At 32.9% G+C, this 22866-nt stretch overlaps 1 protein-coding gene across 1 annotated transcript in view; it reads right to left on the bottom strand.

Annotated features, from left to right (window-relative positions):
• Window positions 1-1019: 1019 nt before the first annotated feature.
• LOC134273234 (uncharacterized) overlaps window positions 1020-22866 on the bottom strand; it is a 37214-nt gene continuing 15367 nt past the window's right edge. The window contains exons 7-10 of the mRNA XM_062755429.1: window positions 19564-19818; window positions 14166-14405; window positions 13616-13737; window positions 1020-2725 (exon numbers count right to left, since the gene is read on the bottom strand). Coding sequence (XP_062611413.1) covers window positions 1436-2725; window positions 13616-13737; window positions 14166-14405; window positions 19564-19818 — 1907 coding nt within the window. The 3' untranslated portion in view covers window positions 1020-1435. The remainder of the gene's footprint in view (window positions 2726-13615; window positions 13738-14165; window positions 14406-19563; window positions 19819-22866) is intronic.

The following is a 22866-nucleotide window of genomic DNA, read 5'->3' as shown; positions in this document are numbered from 1 at the left end:
ATCAAACCTCCAGTCGGTCCATAACTTTTTCCCATACAGCCTGATACTATAGCGTCTCAGTCAGAGCTTTAAAGAAGCTCAAACAGTGTGATAGATCCTTGATACAGTCATACAAATAAAATACATGACATACACGGCACGAAATGTATCAAAAATCTAAGTTGCATAGCAGGCAGCAGCATTGTCCTCTTGGCGACCCTGACATTGGAATGTCATTTCCGCCTTTTTTACTAAAGACTTCCACAGCGGGAGATAACTCTTATACACACTTACTTATTCTTGTCATCTTATTTTTTTTTATCATTTTTTGAGAAATTTTTAGTTTTATCAACTTTTAAATTTTTATAGACTTTCTAAATATAAATTTAGACTAAAATATGTTTATTGCTCATCAAATGAACCCATATTAATAGAATTTGATTAATTCTATGGTACAAAATGAGAGCTTTGCTAACATGCTTATGTCATCATTTCATCAATTTATAAAATATATCTGCACTAAATAGCCAAGGGTGAATTTTTTATATTTGATAGAACATAAATCAATTATTATTAAAAATTTTATTTGATCAAAATTTTTTATCCCCCACCGCTGTATCACTGTACTAAATATCCATAAAAAGTCTGAAGCTCCAAATTTCGCCTAACGTGTTCTTCAGTATAGACTGCAGATAGATGTAATCATTATGGAAAATATGTATTTGTAAATTTTGACATATATGTATTGATGAAATAATAAATACTGTATTGTAAATAATTATGCAGTGACTTTATCAGGCCTCAAACTTTCCTATTTTTACCTTCTATATAATGCCAATTATTGCTAAATATAGAAACTGGGTTATTACTAAAAAATAGATACATGTGACACACTTTTACAATTTATTTTTTATATCCTAATACAACCCAGATCTTAAAAATAAATGACAAGATGAAAAGCTCTATCCATCCTTTTGGACAATTTTTCAGATTTTGCATGCTTTTCTCAGAGACAGGCTGTTAAGCTTTGAATCTTAGTGCTTGTCTTAAAGTTAGCATCATTTTAACTTCTTAACTACAAACTATCACAATTTTAACAGTGTTATGATTTTTATATAAAATAAGGGGCCAGATTCGGCTTTTACCCTATCTTGTCCTTTAAAATGAAAATGCTTAATGTATATAGCTTCTAAATGATATACAGTATATGTTTATAAAGTACAAAGGTAAACATCTCACAGGTTTATACATAGGAAACCAGTATATATATGCAAATTTGTCCTAACAATGTGAAGAGAAATTGCAAGGCATTCAAATGGATGTTGTTTAATTTGAAAAAAAGCAACACAATTTAAAGTAGAAGTCTTCATGTTGTTGACTGTCATTTCCAGCCAATTACATGGTTTAAAATACTAGTATGCTTAGCAATTTGTAATGTTGCATATTATTTCTAGTCTCAAAGAATTGTGTCCTTTTTCAGCTCCCAATATTGCATTAGTTCACTGGTATCAATGTTATGCGGAGCAGTAACTGAATGCAAAGGGCAACCCATTATACGTTCCTCTTTAAGAATTCTTGTTTCTGGTAAAAAATGTTTATCAATTTTCATTGGAATTGTTTCAACCTCGTCCATTTGACATCTGAATCCTCTAACAAACTTTATTTTTCTGTGAAAGGTTCTTGCCAGATTGTTCAACATTTGCTCTATTCTTCCTTGTATTCTACATGTTGTTTCTCTTTCCAAAACATATCCTCCCATTGAAGGAAATACTTGAAGTTGAATAGAGTCTTCGGAGACAGATAAAACGATATTGTATTTCATATACGAAAACAAGGCAGCATTTTTGTAAAGGCATGATAAACCATCATTTTCGAGGACATCCCAACCATCTTCTTGCATAGAAGCAACAACAAGGCGAAAAAACAAGAAAAATGGCAGGAAATCAAATTTATAAACAAGCACAGATGATTTACTTTCGGAATTTTTTATACGAGCTATAAGACCTTTTTCTATTTCTTTGCGATTCATGCATGGAACGTAGTGAGATTCCTTACCAACAGCCATCAAACCAAGTCTTTGCATAAATTTAAGAAGTGATTCCTTGTGGTATTGCAGATATTTTCCACTTTTCTTAAACAACTTGATTCCCACAATGTCGTATATTTCTTCTTCCCTAAGGTCTTTGCTCAACTCTCTATCTTTGTGTTTCCAGATTTCTAAAAGAAGTCGGTCTCGCAAATTTCCAGTCTCGTAATATTCATCCCAGTCCCCTTGAGTTACAGGAATACCTTTGAAATGTAGCTCGTCTGTGATGATATGTTTGAAAGCGTCTACAAACCATTGCACGTCAATTATTACTTCATCTTTCAAATCTTCTTCATAAAAATAAAGAGCTTTTCCAGCATCATGATAATAACGCAGCATATCATGTTTCCCCACTAGAACTCTATCTTCACCTTTCTGTCCTTGAGCAGTAGTCTCTGGAACTTCCTTTTTTATTTCCGATATTTTCATGATTCGCGCTGAAATTTTTATCTGATTGATTTCTATACCAAAATTGAACCATTCTATTGGAATGTTTTCATTCCATCTTTGCTCGGAAGCTATCTTGTAGAGACGTTTTTCCAGTTCATTGAGAGGTTTAGCAAACTTTGCACAATAAAATTCAGCGTCGCTGATGTAATGTGATAATTTAGATGATCTTGGGAATTGAAGTTGCAAGCTCCCCATCAATTCCTTTTTATCCTGCAATTGATTAAACATTTTCTTTCTATTAGTTTTTCAGAATCATTAGTTATATTATATACATTTGTACGAGGGTCATTCAAAATATACGTAGACAATGTTCCACATTACTAAATAATTTTTACAAAATTTAAGATCAATAAATTTTAATATGTAAAAGCATAAAATTTAATCGATGTGCAAAGTTTCATTCCATTTCATTAAATGGAACTCGTGTCAGCCAGTTTTAAAAGCAACATGTGTTATCGCCACGGAGCACGGTTTGTAACATTCTAACGTCAAAAACAACATCGAGAAAGTTTTTCAAATTTCCGCTGTTTTATTCCATTTGTACACGGATTGAAGCGTCTTCCCCATTAATTAAAACGTATCCATGACACTTGACACTTAATTTCCTGTCAATTATTTGAGTATCTTTAGTTAGATTGTCATTATTTTCAAATTCTTTATCCGTTTTACTCTGTTTTTAAAAGTCCCACGCGCAAAAGTAAAGCACACATCACGTTTCATGCCGTTACTAACTTTTTTGACAAGATTTTGAACTCATATTACGTATAGTGCATGGCTCCATCTCCATTTTCAGAGTTTGGTTTAAAGGTTCCCCGAACGCAAAACACATTTTAATGCTTCTCGCTGCTCCGTGACGTCTTTCGACGTCAAGGTTTTTTGCTTTTTTTCATCAAGTATATCTGTCTTTAGAAATTGATATTTTTTAAACTAAGCAAGGTATTTCATTACCCTTTAGCTTATGAAGTAATAAAACAAAACTAACTTTAAGTATTTAAATTTAATTTCCTTAAAGTGCCATTGATAAGATTAATAGCTATAAACATTTAAAGTGTATAATCAGTAAATAAATCAATTTTGACCCTGCTCCGTGACCCCATTTTTGCTGGCTTAAATCTTCAATAACTGTAATAAATATCATAATACACTCTTTGAATCTGTTGTTAAAATATGTATACCAAGTTTGGTTGTAATATGACGTTAATTAAAAACGTTATTTAAAAAATCTACGAACTTTTTGAATGACCCTCGTATAAACTGCTTTCGCTTTCTTTTACATCTTTTGGAAATAATACCGCATATTTTAGTTCATCTCATAATATGCGTCGTTATCTATGCTTTATCCCTTTATCAAATGTCGTCATACACCTCTTTTGTGTGAAAAAAAATGATAAATGAAAAAAGTCTGAATCAATATAGAAGCACAAATTTTCGTGGGGATAAAATTGCGTTAAGTTGTCTATATAAGTAGTTTCATTGGCTTCTAATTTCGTTGTTATGAATCAAGTTAACGTATTCAATATATACATATAAATTTTAATGTGGGATTTATTTTTTTTTTGGTAAGTATTAACAACGATTTAAACGTAATTTAATCTATCACGAACATTTGTGCTTTTACAGTATATATCCATCAATAAAGTGTAGGTATTTAGTCACTATGTTAACGCATCAATGAAAGTGAAAGGTGGGTGAAGTATCCGATTTATTTTTTTTGTATTCTGAAATACTGTCCCACCTCAACCTTTGAGATAGGTGTTTAAGTATGCCCCTTCTCCCTTTGTTTGTTTACATTAAATTTTCTTTGTTTTACACGTTCTTGTTATATCCAATTTATTAACAATTTAATATGGAAATGAATGCTATTGAGGATCTTTTTCTGCTGTGTGTTTTTGATTTTGTCTTTTTTGATAGTAAAGGTTCCGTAGAAGGAGACTAACGATGATAATAAAAATTGCTTGTTATTTCCGTATTCTAGGACTTTTTGAATGATCTCTAGCCAAATACCATACGTGACAAGGGCCAATAATCTATTCGAGGAGTTCGGGAAAAGACAGTTCTTAGAAGACTATACTTTAATGTGGTGGTATTGGCGAAATCGTTACCTTCAATTTAACTATTGAACTGTTGATATTGTTGAATTGTGGTTTATGTTATATATTTGACGGTTGGTGTTGATGTTGACTTTATAAAATGTAAATCTAATGCAAAATAATATAATTTAAAGATAATGTGCGTTGAAGTGTATTCGTAGCACGAATGAGGTCAACCGAGCGTGTTACTCTTCCCGTCAGGGAGGGCAAAATTTATTGTTATGTTGGCGGTATGCCGGATTGCCGGCTGCCGCGCTATTGTGTAGACTACTGTGGACAATACCTGCCAACTCGAATAAAACATTGAAATTAAATTTTTCTTCATGATATATAGGGCTTTGATAAATATGAGTGTCTGCAGTTATACATGTATGTAATAAAATCAATATTTTTGTCCCCCTGAAAAACCTTTTTAAGTATTACAATTTAAAAGTATTCCTCCAAAAATGTAATCAGGAACATTAATCTTGATGTTTACTAGTGATCAACATAGAGAGTTGATTCTATTTCTATAATTGTAGAAATCAGTGGCATCCAAATACAGTGGCTGGAACGTTATTGTTGACAACTTACACGAACGATCACGATACACGCACGATCCCGCACGATTAACGAACGATTAAACCTGATACACGAACGATTCCGCACGCAACGATCTTTCACGTTACACGATCGATAACGATCTTTCACGCAAACGCACGCTCTTTCACGTTTTCGACACGGAAAAGTTTCATTTTTTTTAAGAATGAAAACTGACAAAACGATAATAATGAAAACTGTATATTTAATGTACGCAAACATTAAATCGATAAAATATTATTGATTCTGAGTTTAAATATTTTTTGAAAATTAATTTGCAGCTGTATATTGATTGAAAACTAGAAATATGCAAAGTAATTTTTTTTATTAATAGTTTATGAACGATAAATAATTCTGCCTAAAAATCTTTTTTTTTAAATTATTCTAATGTTCTTTAATGACGGTTGTACACGTACTTGTCGCTATATATAAAGCCACAGTGTTACAATAAACCTAATTTAAGAGACTTTTCAATATGTGCGATTCAAGTACACTATGGGGAAAAATGATCAATTGTTTAAATTTCCCGAAATATGGTGGACATCTTAATTTTACGTTCTAAGACTATTTTTGTCTTTCATCTTGTTCAATTAAAAAAAATTACAGGTAGCAATTAGATTTCATTAGTGCGCAATAATGGCACGCGTCTTTGTATAACACTTTGTCGGTGTCCAAAGACAGGTAGAAGGTAGTTTGTTTGGGATATGTTTGTTTAACAACTGTCAGTCTGGTGTGTAAAGGGGGTTAATTTGGAGATCCTTGACCCTTTCGGTATACCCTCATTAAACAATGCCCCTCGCTAATTACTTGGAGAGCGACAGTTATTCCCAGTTCCTTGAAGAGAGAAGACAGAAAACACGCTGCCTGAAGAACATCGTAAGTATACGTTACTTAATTTATAAATTCAAGGAAAGGAATCGATATTTAACTGATTTAACTTGTTTTATTGCTCGGGCATGGGATTCCTGAATTCTTAGCAGGAAAATAGGTGAAGGTCATTCGTCTTATCCTAGTAAAATAGCACAACTGCCGAACTGGTAAAATGATAGATAAAATGTTATTGACAACGAATAACTTGAAAATATTGGGCGTGCAAAAGGTATGGCCTGGTTGTATTACCACCTGAACTCTTGACATGTATTATTTTGTTGTTTACTTAGAGTGATTTGATTTTCTGATTACAAAAACCTCCGTCGTTCACGTCACCTTACTGTCACAAATTACATTGAACAGTGTGCTGTGTTCTATCGATATTAGATTACTCATATTTTTTAGAATTACATGTAGGTCTTTAGCTCTTGGCAGCACTAAGAAAAATATTTGTTTTTAACTTAATTATTTTGTTCTATTATTATTAGTAATAGAAAGAACAGAAGAATAAAGTACTGTCTAAAAATCTTTGATGTTCTTCAATCAAGGACCCTCAGTGGGCAATTGCATTTATTCCAATAAAATAAATAAAAGTATTTATATCAGTTTATAACTCTATAGGTTTTATTATAACTGAATTCAAATGCAATTTTTTTTCATTCATATAGTTTGAAAAAAGTGTATACTAAACTTATCACGAGACAGAGACACATGACTTGATATGTAAGAAGAAGGTAGATACAGACATTCTGAATAAGAATGTGTAGCATTGAAAATTTTATTCTGTTTGGTATTCCGCTGTAACAAGTTTGTTTTAGCGTGTTGAAAATATTTGATTCATATTAAACAAAAGTCATTTCAATAAACTGATTAAAATAGTGAAAGGAAAGTTAAATTACTGGTATTGAGTTAAAATGAAATAAATCAGGGTTTTAGATATTTTTTGAAAAAGAAATTAATGTCAGAAACTGAGAAATCAGTACATTAAGTGTCGGGAAATTTGACCATCATATACATGTATGACCTTTGCATAAAGGCTGAATATATACATGCATTCAATTAATGAAATTACCACTTTTTATGTCAACATTGTGAAATAAGGACCCAAGACCTGGCCTACTAGCTGATCTGGCTGAGGCCACGTAGCAGGTCAGGGGTGTTTATTTCACCATGTAGAACTCACAAGGAGTAATCAATTGCTTTATTGTGCAGCATAATTTACTGAATAAAGCAGTATTTAATTGATAGCATAATGCATTGTTATATTTAAAAATTACTATTATTGTGTATAGTCAAAACCTAATGCAATGTAACTGTGCATGTAACATTGTAAAGAAGAAGCTGTGTCTGCCTCTCTTGAACAGTGTTGAAATGAGTTGTAATAATCGATCAGATATTTTCATTATCAATTTAATTTTATCGTAATATTCTATTCTTTTTTGGTATTGTAATACAGATAATGCACATATAATTTTAATATTTTAATTTTTTTTCTCAATTATAATTTTAGACATTAACTAAACCATAATAGGAATTGTTATTAAAAGGTCATTATTTAGCACTTATAATGAGCATGCAGTCATCTCCAATGTGCAATGGATCCTAGCCTTGGTCATTATTGATGTAAACAGTACTTTTCAAGTCATTATTTAAGTTTAAAGCATTCTTACAAGCCAATCAAATTCGAGTGTTATCAGTAGACGTATAATAATAACAAAATTCATTTCATTGGTTGCTGTACTCCGACCGACCCATCATAATTCATTGCTCCTACACAATTATTTTTTTTCGGCACTTAAAATTTGTCAAAATATTTATTAACAAAAAATACATGTAGAACATGTAGAGAGAGAGATTGCTTCATTTTAAAGCTAAGGTAAGTAATCAGTAAACACATTTCTGACTTTTAAAAAGAAGTTTCTACAATCAACAAAGAAAGCTAATTTTGCTTAGATCTGACACTTTATTTCAGTGTTTTGTATGGTGCATGTGATAACAGGGAACATTTATTAAAAAAAATATTTCTTCTTTTGGTCAATAAAGTTTTTTTTCAGGAGGGGGCATTTCATTGAGGTGGGAGTCATTTCAAACAAACAATTATTTTATTTTTGCCCTAGAAGAAGTTGTTTCTCAATTGAGGGTAATCTGTAGATACCTTTCATTTACTAGATTTTGACCTTAAACATGTTACAATATGCAAAAATTTGCTTTCCTATGGCATGTTTGGTGCAATGGATTAAATTTAGATTATCCTTGCAGGGGTCTAAGGGACGGAAGATAACAGTGCTGTATGAAGGATCGGCGGATTTGACCAATTCAAATGCTTCACCAATGCGCACTCCTGTGTACTCGAATGACCTCTCCTCAGATGAAAGGGAAATTGTGCAGCAGCAAGTCGTGTTTCATGAAGCTGGGAAAGTGAGCTCCACTTCTCAAACGGATAAAGTTATCGTGGTTCAAGATGAAAAGGAGATCTTTGAACTAATTAGTGGCAGCAACAAAACAGACAGCACAGTTCAGACTTCACCTGCCTCCTCCGTCGGAAGAGCAACACAGACGTCTGTAGTTAAGAGTCCTGTGATGATGGATGCTGCAGTGCAAGCCGAAGCTCCTAATCATCAAAATCCTCATAATCCTCATGAAAGTGGGAAATTACATGAGAAGCTTGATGAAATCTTAGCCATTCTTAGGGGACAGCAGCAGTGTGACCGATCAATAAGTGCCAGTGAGGTGTACAGATGGGCAGTGAACAATGTGCCAAATGGCAGCACCATCCAGACCACACCATCCATTACAATCATCCCACCAGAGGAACCAACATCAACCCCAGTTATCCAAGAAATAGCTGTTAAAACCATGAACATTCCAACCATTGTAAGTGAACTTTCACCAATCAACAATTCAGAGAACTGCCGAAGAGAAAATACAAATGAAGATGAAGACACCACCACTACTGCCAATCCACCACCAACAAAGAGAGCCCTTTTCTCAACCACAACCACCTCATACAGTGACCGAACGCCATTGAGAGAGTTACCGGAAAACAGGAAGAGAAAAAGGACTCTTATTCCCAGCTGCCCATCCAACCACACTGTAAAGGAAATCTCGTGTCCTGACGACATCGAGCCAGGAAGACTGGAGTTCAGAATAAGGAGGGACGTTCTGGAAAAACTAAAGGGTTCATCATGTTCCGAGGGTAACTTTATGTGGAATGTGGCTAAAACAGTTTATCATGATTGGGAGTTGAGGGGCCGAAACGTGTTTGGAAGAAAAAGTCGGGATCCACTTTCTCCGAGACGAGTTCATTTGATGGAACACATCTATATTGATTATTGTGGAGATGACTTTGATGCATATGTGAAAGCCATGGGCGCCATCAACAGTGGTATCCGTTCAATTTCCAGGAAGTGATTTTTCAGTGAATCTGTGAACATGTGATGATCCTTCCTTTATTTATGAAATGGACTTTTGAATCTGCGTTACCAATCGTAAAAAGCATTACAAGCATAAACTTTTTGTTTTCCTGAAAACCATGTCTTTATACTATAATGCTACATGTGTAGTTTGTGTACCAGTATGTTCATTTTAGATTATTTATTATTTGAATCTAACCAGAGCTTTAATGATATTGGGTTATTTAATGCTACAAGTATGTGAAAGCCACAGACATCATCAACAGTGAATCTGTGTACATGTTATGATCCTTCCTATTTTTAGATGGATTTTTGTATAGTAAAATAAAATGTTTCCAGCATAAATATTTTGTTTTTCTCGAAAGGAAATCACTGATTATGATTTTTTTAATTGTATCACTACATGTGTTTATTGTAAATTATTTATTATTTGAATCTTACTAGAGCATAATATTGGATTTAATACTATCAGTGTGTTTGTATTGATGATAATTTATTTATTGTAAGAAAGTGTCTGTAATACTTTGATACTTAGAGTTAGTAATAAATCATCAAAAACTTTGCAACTGGTGTTTTTTGTAAGTTATCCTATTTTTTTTCTATACAGTATAAGGGTATTTCAAGTTTTCTTTCAATGTTTAGTGTCCACATTAAAAACAGAAGTTTTGCAAATCACTCAATCAGATAATCAAAATCAGGAAATAGAATTACAATTTTCAAGAAATTTCTCAGCAACAATTGAAAATTTTCTTCATGTTCTCAGTGTATATTAATTTCTAAATCTTAAGAATGAATTTTAAAGAAGGAAAACCCAATCCCTGAGTCTCCAGGTCTTACCTCAAAACTAATCTGTCTGTGGACACTAAACAAGGAAACAAAATTGGGATATGCCTAAAATTTTCATTTAAATTCATTTTTCATCTGACATCATTTATTTGTAAACCTGTTTTCTTTCAAAAAGAATCTTAAAATTATTGATCACTCTTATTTTAAGCAGCCATTCATATTGATTCTGAGCATTTCTTTCATTTTAAGCAATATCAAGCTTGCCATTTTTACCATTAGGTTTTTTAATAGCTTTAAGGGACATAAACACAGTTTCTTCTGAATTTTCAAAACGAATTTTAATGTTAACTATGCCTAACTTAGGCAATTCTTATGATCATCCTAGTGCTATGGACCAACGGCCTGGATTAAGGATCATGAAACACCTTAAGCTTAAGTCAAAATCTAACTTAACTGTTCGAGACAGAAATAAAAGTATTTGTAAATATAATTGTTTACAAAATTATGTTATCGGTAACATGACGTGTGAATTTAAACATTGTTTCAAAAACCAGAATAAAGAAATTAACATTACGTACGGTTGAAAAATTATGACTTTAGTCTAAGTCTGTTTTATGATCCTATGGCAAAGTGTCTTTTCTATGAGCACAATTACAAATTGTGTACATAAAAAAAGCCTGCAGAAAGATAGACAACACACACAATTTTGAAGAAATTTTGCAAACATTTAATATTCACTTTTAAAAGCATTGGAGTGCAAATGGAAGGAATAAAATAATACAAGTACTCATAACAATTTGATTTATTACAATAAACTTGTTAGTATTATCCATCCCTTTCTCTCACAAAATGGACTTTGGGAATTCAAGTCAATGTCACAAAACATTTTTTTCCCACATGTCAAACTTTCTTTGTATAGAATGCCAAGATAAATATCAAAAGAAAAGCAATAAGATTTCAAGTCTTCATTGTCACTGAATGAATAAATGGCAAAGTTTTCATTTTTTATCTTGGACATGGTAACTTTAACATGCTAGATGTGTCTACATTAATTATCACAATGTATGGAATCACATGGTAAACACAATGAATTTGGTCTATCCTATAAAGTCCGCAATGTTCAGCTTTAAGGGACTGACTCCCAGAATACTTGGATTTCACTAAATGTGTAATGGCACAGTTTTTGTTGTTTCTAAGGTCATTGTACTATTAAAATCCAGAGGCGTCTCCACCATTCAACACTACGTACGGAATCACACGATGAATATGATCAATGTAACGTCCGCACTGTTCAGCAGTAAGGGACTCCCAGAACACTTGGATTCCTCTCACTAGCTCATCTCTGGTTCTCGGCTTGTGGACATTTGCGAGGTATTGCTTCATAGAAGCCCTTACATTTTCTATAGGGTTGAGGTCAGGAGAGGATGCTGGTGACTTCATGATGTTATCGAGAATGTTGTTCTCTTCCATCCATGCTCTGGTGGACTTGGATGTATGTTTACTGTCGTTGTCCTGCATAGAAATGAAATAATTATTTTAAGTTTCAGATTCCCTGATTAAGCATTTTTCTTCCTATCTATGTGCCTTTAATATCTTAAATGTCAAGCTACAAATATCAACAGACAATATTTATTGCTGTTTTTTTCTGTACAGATGTAATCAACTTGTTGGTTACCTGATATAACCGATAGCCATCAGGAAACTTCTCATCTGTAAAAGGCAGCAGATTATCCTTAAGAATCTGTTGGTATATCACAGAGTCCATGATGCCATTGAAAATGCAAATGCTCGTTCTCCCTCTATAAGAAATCCCTGCCCAAACATTAACCTGTTAAGAAACAAAATGTGTTAATATTTTGGACGTAAATATGCCTTTTTTGCTCACACAAACACCATTTTCAAAACACAAGTATCAACATGTTCAATGTTGATGAAAATAAATTAAAATTGAATTAAAATATTAGTTAATTAAAAACTGAGTTTGGAAATATTGGCAGGAAGACTTCACTTCATTTTATTGAATATGATTTTTTTTTAAATATTGTGTTACCTTGTAGGCATGTTTCGGTTTGGGTACACGGTCACATTTCTTTTGAATATCTGATGACTTCTGGTGGAAAATCAGCCTGCCACTTGAGCACATCTCCACACAGCTTTCATCAACAAAGATAACATTTCTGAAATCTTCTTTCCGCGATAAGGAATCCATACACCATTGCATCCGTACCTATAGAAATATCAAATAATAATCATGAAAAGCTTTTAAAATTGTAATATAACTAGGCCTTCCACAAATTACAGAAATAATCTACATTTATAAGCTTTAGTAATATTACTATACTTTCTATAACACTTTAGCACTAGACTTTGGGGTTGATAAAAACATTGTTTTTGTCTTTACTCTTCTGTAGACAGTAGAGCCACCAAAATTTAAACTAAGAACTTAGTATTAAATGAAAACACAAAATCATACACTAACACAAATTTTAAAAACATATTAGGAGACAGTGATTTGGTGAGATATTCATACGAACCTTCTTATTCTTTTTGCTGATCAGCTGACAGTTTTTGTTGCTTGAGTGCGCCTTCCAGCCAAGGTTTAACCTTCTCCTCTTGCAAATCAAACTAGTAGACACATTGACACCAAAAGTCTCAAACATACGTCTCTGTAGTTCTACAGCCTTAAGTTCTTGATTAGCATACATCCACGAATCCAAAAACTTGAGATGCAATGTCTTTAACTTCACTGAATGCGGTTTAACATCTCGGCGTTTTCTTCGTAAGAGTCCAGTATAACTATGTCGCCTCAGAAAGTTATAAACAGCTATCCGTGAAAATTTCACACCGTCCTCTTTCCATAGAATACGTATAACATTCTGCACTGAAGTTTGGTTCGCACGAAGGTCTAAAATCTTCAATTTCAATCGCACCGAAAGTCTCCCTCCTTTACTGCCTTCCGCCATCTTTAAATCTGAACATTCCGAAAAATTTTCACAAAACGAAAAAAGTTAAACGATCGCACACGATTGAAAACGCACACGAACGATTCTGATACACGAACGATCGCGCACGTTTAACGAACGATCGCGCACGTTAAACGAACGATTCTACACGATCGGTTTGTCAACAATAACGTTCCAGCCACTGTACCAGTGATAATTGTCTCAGAAATACATGTTTTATAACATCGTTGTAATAAGTGCCAATGTAAAATTAATTTCATCTTTTGCATAAAATATTACATAACAAGTCTTTTGCAAAAGGTAATTAAACTTAAAGAAGTTAGCTTAATAAAACAAAAATCTGATGATGGTGTCTTTTAAATGATGGTTTCATTATATGAAATACCCTGGCATGCCTACCTTATACTGTCTGTTACTTTTTTCCCAATGAGTCGCTACAATCAGGACTGTTGGTTTGGTGTCATTTACATTGTCAGAACCACAGTATGTGTGTATAGACCTGATCCAAAACGCGAAGTAGTCTAAAATAAATAAATACTTTATTTATAAAACAAATTCTCAGTACTTTTGATTACAGGAACCAACTCCTTTAAAGAATGATACAAACTTGATGTCTAGCGCACAGGAAAATGTGTGAAGTTAAAGAATATATATATATTTTTTTTTCAGATGAAAAAAAATTAAAACCATATATTGTAAATTAAAATAATTTTTTGAACTTCAAGAATTTTACCTTTTACGAGAAATACAAGTAGAAGGAAAAAAGAGATGTTTCAACAACTTAAAAGGTCTGGGCCATCAAAAATGTACACACATCTTTCTTGATCTTTTGTAGAAAGGATCACGTTGTAAAATGCTTATTATGAAGACCGTTTTGGAAATTCATAGAGGGCAAATATACATTAATGATCAAATATAAAAGAAGATGTGAAGCTTAAATCATTTATACTTCCATATGTCCATCCGCTGAAAACACTACCATTTTGATCACAAACTTCCTTATCCACCTTCTGGTCAAGACGTTTAGAGGCGTCCACCACCACAACATAGAAAGCTCTCCTGGTCAGGTAAATCTGGTGACAGGCGTAGTACGCACACTGTCCCCCAAAGTCAAACATCGTCAGAGTATTTGTTTCAACATTTGTGGAATTATTTTCTTTACTTTTGCTATCCTTATGTGCTGATTTCACTGAAAATATATCAAAATAATGTATGGTTTCTTGTCAGGTATTATCTCCTTGTTTAGTCAGTGTTAGCTTCATTATAAACAGCATTTAAATGTACTTGAAATATCACTAATTGGGGATTAATCAGCATTGTTGAAAAGCACGCTACATCCTACAACTAAACTGAAAAACATAATTGAAAATACTAATTTTTAACCTCAAAGAGGGAGGAATCGAAATTAAATTATAGTTCCGAAAATCAAAATCAACATATTTACATTTGCTGATATCTTTCCTCATACATGTATAACAATGATAATAAAATTAAAATTCAATTTTCGATGACATGCAGGAGGTCACATAATCAGACTTTCTTGCGTATGGAAAGGAAACTGCACAAGCAATTTGGAAAGTTTCGACTATGATGTCATATGACTTTGTAATGTATAACGTTGCATTTCAAAATCAAAGTCTTATAATGCCTATATTTCTTTGTAACATGAATGAAAACGTGAAACATAGATATAACAAATAAGATATCATTTTTTTTAGAGTTTCATTGGGGTATGACATGAAGTCGGTACGTGATCAAATCTACTATAACGCCCTTTTCTAGAGTCGCGAAGTAAGGAGTCGATCCTTACGTCGCGGGTTCGAATCCCACTGCGGGACGTAGAGACCGGTCCTTCGGATGAGACTGTATAAACCGAGGCCCCGTGTCGCAGTAGGTGCTGGCACGATAAAGATCCTTCAATGCTCAAAGGCCCTGAGTGCTGAGCATAGGACAAAATTTGTAGCCCTCCACCGGCAAGTGGTGGCGTCTCCATATGAGTGAAAAATTCTTGAGAGGGAAGTTCAACAATATACAATCTTCTTTAACGTAACCAACATCAAATAAATAATATGTTTTACGTTGTGACCGTTGGGGAAAGCGCAGTTTATTTACTATCATAAACCTACACATGTAGTGTCTATCATTCAAGAAAAAGAAAGAAAAAAGAATAAAACAAAACAATAAAAAGTAATCATTTCCCAAGCCTCGGGATCGATATTCCAAACTTCTCGGAAGTTTCCGACAAAATCGGAAATACCCGAACCGTTGAAGTGACGAAAGTATGACGTCAGATAAAAAGTTCTGTTGACTTAGGACGCAAACGAAAGTTTTATGGAAAAGAGATTGCATTAAATCGTTCTTTTCAAGTAAGTTGTTGCTTTATTTTAGCCACCATGTTGCTATGCACCGCAACATCAGAGTTTCACGGAAGCAACCGATATGACTTCGTCAAAATTCGTAAGTTTCCGGTGACGTCATTTGTTTCATTTCCGAAGGGCAAGGTGAAAGCCGGTGTTGTGGCATGGGGGTATTTTTTTGAATAAGGTAAGGCAAAGTCATTTCGTTAAGATTTTGGTAAGAAACAATGTTCCTTTAATTTTTAAGGTCTTCCGTCTTCAGCGGAAGACCTTCTTGTTATTCGTTTGTTTCTTTTCCACTGTTTTTCTTATTATTTTTTTTCTCCCCGATTTTGTGCACGCGATTTCTCGAAAACGGCTCGTTAGATTTTTATGAATCTTTCAGGTCTGATAGAACATATTAAAAACTTGATGCATTTTTTTCATTTTGATGACGTCACTTACGGTTCGAAAATTTTCGCAATTTTGTGATTTTTAAGGGTCATTTTGTCCGTCGCTCTTCTTAAAAATCGCTCATCACAGGAAGATGAAAGCTTGTCTGGAAGATAGAGCAACAAATGTAGATTTGCACTGTGTTGTTAACTTTCACCGGAAGTACTGCACGTTAACGCTCGGTATGGTCTGAAAAAAGCCATATTGAGCGTTTCAAAATTTTTTACACTTTTTCTATTATATCTTTTTACTTGTAAATATTTTGTTAAGACATATAGAACAAAAATTGTGAAGAATTCTAAGATCTTTCAAATGATATCTCAAAAAAAGGGCTGACCCCTAAAATTAGGGATCTAGAGGGGCCAAAAATTTTTACTTGATATCTCGAAAAGTATTGAGAATTTGTAATACTTCAAAGAAGCAAAGTTGTTCAAAATGACAAGTTTAATCTATTTGACTCGTCAAAATACGTCCGGCGTCGTCACTTCCGGCCAAACCGGAAGTAGTCAAAAACGCGTATTTTTGCCGTTCTTTTCAAGTTTTTTGGTAACATTTGTCTCTTGGAGCATAAAAATTAATTTTCCGTCCGTCATCGTCACTTCCGGTTAAACCGGAAGTAGCAAAAATTGCTTATTTTTGCATTAATTAACATAGATTTAGAGGATTCAAACTATTTCTAGGCGTTATTTCTCATTTTTGTTGAAAATGAAAGCTACTTCCGGTCAAACAGGACGGAAGACCTACTCGTTGCTTTGCAACGAGCTTTGCTCTAGTTTTTACTATTTTTGATTTATTCGCGCAAAGGACATTGGGTAGTGCAGGAATTCTGGGAATGTTGTACAGAGAAATTTGGCTGACGTATGTACAGATTTCAATCCGAATTTCCTCGGCTAATACACGTTAGTCTATTGAGCTCGCTGCGCTCGTTATTATCTTGATTTTGATAAATTATCATCAGACAGCCACTTGATTCAAATAAGGCCAGAGTCTTTTTTATTTTCTGTTTAACGGGAAGCGCCGACCCAATTTCTTCAAAATGCCGAATAAAAATAAAAGAGGTCAATTTCACTTTTATTTTTAAAATTCCCGCCGACTGTGTCATTCATTGATGGTTTGAAATAAAATCGGGTTTGATGTACACCTTATTTCTAAAGAATCATGTAAATGTTTGACATACAGTGCAGGGAACTAATTTTGTTACATAAACCAGCATCAGAATCAGCATAAGTAGGATCAGGATAGAACTAGCATCAGCATCAGCATTAAAAAAAAAGCATTACTTGGATCAGCATCAGCAAGCAAAGGATAGAACTAGCATTGACCAAAGTGAAAACAGATAAAGGAAAGTCATTTAATACAAATTACAAATAAAAATTACCCCAAAAATTATTTTTAATGGCTTAAAATAGCGATGCTATTTTTGAATTATCCACTTCCGGCAGGATAATCCTACTTTCGGTAGCATTACTAGCATTGACCTAGTTTCAAACCAGCATCAGGATAAGGATCAAACCAGGATCAGGATAAGGATAACTAGCATCAAAATCAGCAAGCAAAGGAAGCATCAAAATCAGCAAGCATAGGAAGCACCAAAATCAGCATTGATGCTGTAACAAAATTTTTTCCCTGCACTGTAGCTTGTGTTAATCAAAGTCTTTTACGAGCGTCTTGCTGATTACGATGTCATAACCAGTTTAAGGAATTAGTTTATCACACTTCCCGGGTTCTATCAACAAGCAACAATGTCATTTCAAGACATTTATAGACTTGAATTTTAAATCCAATGATGATGAAAACAAGAAAGTTCTTGATATGGGAGTTAAAGTATTGACAACCTAAATACACCAGATGCACAATGAACTGTGGAGCATGTGTCCAAATAGTTGGGGGTAAGTTTTGAGACGTTGATATAAACTTTCTGTTAAAATTTTTCAGTGTTTGGCATTTTTATGTATTTTTTTTTCTTTTAAAGATGTTTACATTCTAGATTTAATTTAATCACATATGGTACATAAAAAGTTGAGGTAAAATTCGCGGTAAAATTTTATCTTAAAAGTTACAATGAATCGTGTCTAACTATATCAGGGACATAAAAATGATGATTAAAATATTTTAGATCCAAGTCCATGTCTAATAAAATGAGGCTAGGATTCCTACAGAATTACAGGAGTTGGTATAAAGTACTGACAAGTGAAGTGACAGTTATATTAGAGTTGCACATATCCTGTGGAAAGGTAGGGATAGAAAGAAGTGGACAATTTAATACTTTTATTGCAAAATAGAAAAAGAATGATATTAATAGATCATAGTTATTTTTTTTATAATCTAAGAAAAAACTCATAAGATATTTTGTATCTTCATTTAGAAAAGAAAATAATATGAAATAAATACGTTTTTTTAATCTTCTTATTTCTACCATTTACTACATGTAACTGATTATCTAATAAAGTATCATATTCATAAAGGAAATTTTTTTTTGCAGTTTTATTTCTTGGCAGAGACCTATGCAACAATTTGTGAAGAGTTCAGAAGACTTTCTGGTCCACGATGACTTTGCTGTTGTTCATCAAAAAGTTCAGCTGACAAAATTCCATTCGGAACCTCAAAAATTTGTTATCCCTTTATACTAAAATACATATGTAGCATTGTCAAGTTAGCTATCAACCTCATTGCTTTTTTTTTTAACTTCTGTTAAATCATATTATACATGAAGCTTAAAACATTTCTTATCAAGACGTTTATAAATTTTATACAATAGATAAACGATCACTTGAAGACCTGTGTAAAATTTTGACCAGTGTGGTTTTTCTGTCATCTGCGTTTATCCAACGTTACTGTTGCTGTATAACAAATTTAAATTATAATATTATATTGATTTGCTTTCATACTAGAATAAATGTGCAAGTGTGATAAACCACAGTAGGATAACTTATGCAGTTGTATCTTTTTATCCGTATTTGAAATACAAATACATTGTTAACAAAATTGTATTGTGTTTTCTTTCGTTTTTCATCATTTAAATGAAAAAAAAAAAAATTCACACCATTTTTTTGTTTTATTTTTATTATGGCCCCGACTCGACAAATTTTGACTTTTTATTTTTATTTCGTCCCCTCGACCCAATTTTTTCATAAAAATTCCCGTTAAACAGAAAATAAAAAAACTCTGGCCTAAAGGTGCTGTGGGCACTGATCATTTAAAATGATAACCCCGTTTCTATTATAATTAAAATGGCAAAACCCACGTTGTTCCTAAAAGACCAAAAATAAGTGTTCAATTAGAATGTAAATATGAAATTTCACGATGACACTACTTAACAAAGATTTTCTGATATTTCTATTCAATAAAGTCATTAAGGGGGAATTGCGGGTAAGAGTTAGAAAGAATAAGATTAAGACATGACTAAATATTTATCAAAAAACGGCTAAATCTTGTATAATTTAATTTCAGTGATTTGATTGGGTTATGCGTACCATATAAATTGAAAGGAAGAAAATAATATTTCATAATTTAGAAAGGAATGTACAACAGATTACTTTGTAATAACAAACATTATACCTTTTAATAATTTTGTATTATCGTCTATATCGAATATTTCCTCATGCACCTCCAATCCTTCTGTGGATTTTATTTCCTTTATCACTTTTTTACTACATCCGAGCAGACGTTTAAGTAGCGTGGTTTTCCCCGCCCCAGCACATCCTACAATCATCCCCCGGGCGTGGTGGACTGTCTTTGTTCCTCTCTTAGCGTACTCCACATACCGCTCTCTGGCCTCCTGGTCCCATCTCAGAATTTCTTCTGGGACTTCCACTAAAGACAGACATCAGATATTAATTTTTTTCAGGATCAGGTATTTTGATACATTTATATTTTTGCTAGGCTTCTCAAAAACAGCCCTTCAATCAAAATAATCATCATTACAGCCATTCCTAAAAGGTCTTACTTCAGGATTGTCCTGACTATATTACATGTATTAATAATAACCGTACCATTATTTTCAGCGTTTACTCATTTGTTCTGTCTTTTTGTATCCTGTTCAATTGTTGTTTGAATTATAAAGCATCATATCATAAACAAGGTTTATTATAAATGCCTTGCTAAATCTTAAGAAAGGATGAAACGTTGGAAGAATTTAAACATTTATAGCTTGAATCAATTTCGGGTTTAAAGTGAAACAAAAGGTCAATTGGCCACACTTTGGTCGTGCTGTTCTTAAACACATTTTTTTTCCTTTGTAATATCTATCCTGACCCCACCCTACCCCAGGGGTCATGATTTGGACAATTTGGAATCTATTTGCCCAGAATGCTTTCGCATAAGATTTAGCTTTTCTGACACAGATGTTCTTCAGAAGAGGACTTTTAAAGGTAATTTTTATATAATTATTTAATTCTAATAAACTTGTATTCTTTATTTTGGCCCTGCCTTACCTCTAGGGATATATAATTTAAACAATTTAAAATTTACACAACCCAAGGTTGTTTCCATGTAAATTCCAGCTTTCCTGGACAAAAAGTCAATTGGCCACACTTTGGTCGTGCTGTTCTTAAACACATTTTTTTTTCCTTTGTAATATCTATCCTGACCCCACCCTACCCTAGGGGTCATGATTTGGACAATTTGGAATCTATTTGCCCAGAATGCTTTCGCATAAGATTTAGCTTTTCTGACACAGATGTTCTTCAGAAGAGGACTTTTAAAGGTAATTTTTATATAATTATTTAATTCTAATAAACTTGTATTCTTTATTTTGGCCCTGCCTTACCTCTAGGGATATATTATTTAAACAATTTAAAATTTACACAACTCAAGGTTGTTTCCATGTAAATTCCAGCTTTCCTGGCCCCGTGGTTTTTATAAAGATTTTTATTTTTTTTTTTTCTTTTTTTAATTGAATGTACATGTAAAACTTGTTGCCTCGCCCTTCCCTCCGGGGTCATGATTTAATAAATTTAGAATCTACACTACTTTAGGATAGAAGTATGGGAGCCCCTCCCCCCTCTTCCTAAAATTGCGAGCCTAGTATGATCAATCAAATTCCCTTGTTGATATTAAGAAAGCCCCATCTAGTTGGAAATAACGAAAACGGGATGATGAAAAAAAATTATTCTTGGAAAAAATTTGTATGTATTATGCAAAGAAAAATTAGAATGAAATTTTGTTACCTTGCCTTAACTGTAGTCAAATATGAGCACTTTCAAGATATGGACCATTTTCATGCTTATATACATAATTACAAATTAAAACTCCGCAATAAACAAAGGACTTGACAAATTTTAAAAACAAAATGATGAAATGTTTTGTTTTTTCACATATTTTATGCAATTTGCATCCCTCTTTTAAAAAATGAAAAGAAAATTGGAGGTAGCCTTTCTTGCAGTGAAAAGGGGGCATATCAAAGCACAAAAATAGGACTTATTTTATCCAACTAGATATTTCATAAGTTGAAATGGGTTTATATTACATCAGCAAACGATTGTGATACTATCGGGGGGCATTTCAAACAAAAATCTGGCAACTGTTTAATAAAAAATTAACAGTTTTTCAAAACTTATTGAGTTTGATATCATTGGAAAAATCAGAAAAATATATACACATTATGACGTCACTTTATAATTTTTATGACGTAATAACTCCAAAAATGACGTCAAAATATAGAATGTTTAGCATACTGAAAAGTCGCGTTTTTTTATCTACAAGAGACGAACGAATACGTGCTGCCAAAGGCTTATTTGAAAAAAAAAACATTTCAAACAAAATTTTAATTTGCAAAGAGGTAGAGTAGGACTATGATACTGGTCATCAGCAATTCCATATACATTGTATGATTTCTTTACTAGCACAATTTATGTCTGGTTATGCTATTATCGTCATTCATTCAAGATTTTTATTTACTTGATACGACTGGATTTTCGGTCTTTTACAGCTCAACAAACTTTTTAAGCTCACGTGGTTTTTTGCGCAAATTAAGGTCACATTGTTATGATATAATATTGTGTATCTAGACAACAAAATACATTCTAAATGTATTAGTTTACATAATTTGAGTTTTATTACATTAATTGAAACACAAATTAATTGGTAGAACTTTGATATATTCATCGCTGAAAAATAACAACTATTCTCATTTGAATTTTTGTATTTTCTTGCCAATTGTAACTGTCTTTTAATCCGTTCTTTTGAAAGCCATAGCTCTTGGCAGAAACGTAGACATGGGTACAGTACAGCTACTGTAACTTGTATTTTCTGTACAATTTGACTCTTTAACTCGGGGTGGTAATGGTATTTTTCATCTGTTTGACTGTTTTCTATTTTATTAAGGTGTAACTTTTAAGAGTCAACTTCTAAAATCTAGAATCATGAAAGATTCACCCCACTGCATAATTTAACTTTTCAAACCGTAAATGCAGAATAATTTTCCTTTCCATGGAAGGAATTTATACTATTAAAAAAATAAACAATACTTTATTATCCTACCCTTAAGTGTGGTTTCCTTTTGCAATATTATCCCTTTTCTGCGCCACATTTCGAAGAAACCAAGAGGAGTATGGTAAATGAGCAAAGATTTTTTTTTAAATACTCACCTTTAAGAAGAACATATAAAAATTTCAACTACATGGGATCAAGGAAAGCTCGTTTTATACAATTTGTAAAAACCTACGGTAGAACCGCCCAGGAGGCACACAACATTGAATAAACTTTGAATCAACGTTGTTTTTCTATGTTGATTCAACATTGATTTTATGTAAGATTTTGAAAATTTGTATCAACGTTGAAGTCTTCACATTGAATCAACATTGATAATCAACGTTGATTATATGTTGAAATATAGTTGATTCAACATTTATTCATTTATTT

This window comes from Saccostrea cucullata, unplaced genomic scaffold (genome assembly GCF_032062105.1).
Source record: "Saccostrea cucullata isolate Sc308-1 unplaced genomic scaffold, CSIRO_AGI_Scuc_v1 ctg1089, whole genome shotgun sequence".
Lineage (NCBI taxonomy): Eukaryota > Metazoa > Mollusca > Bivalvia > Ostreida > Ostreidae > Saccostrea > Saccostrea cuccullata.
The sequence above is the reverse complement of the archived record's forward strand: the minus strand, read 5'-3'. Positions and strand labels throughout refer to the sequence as shown.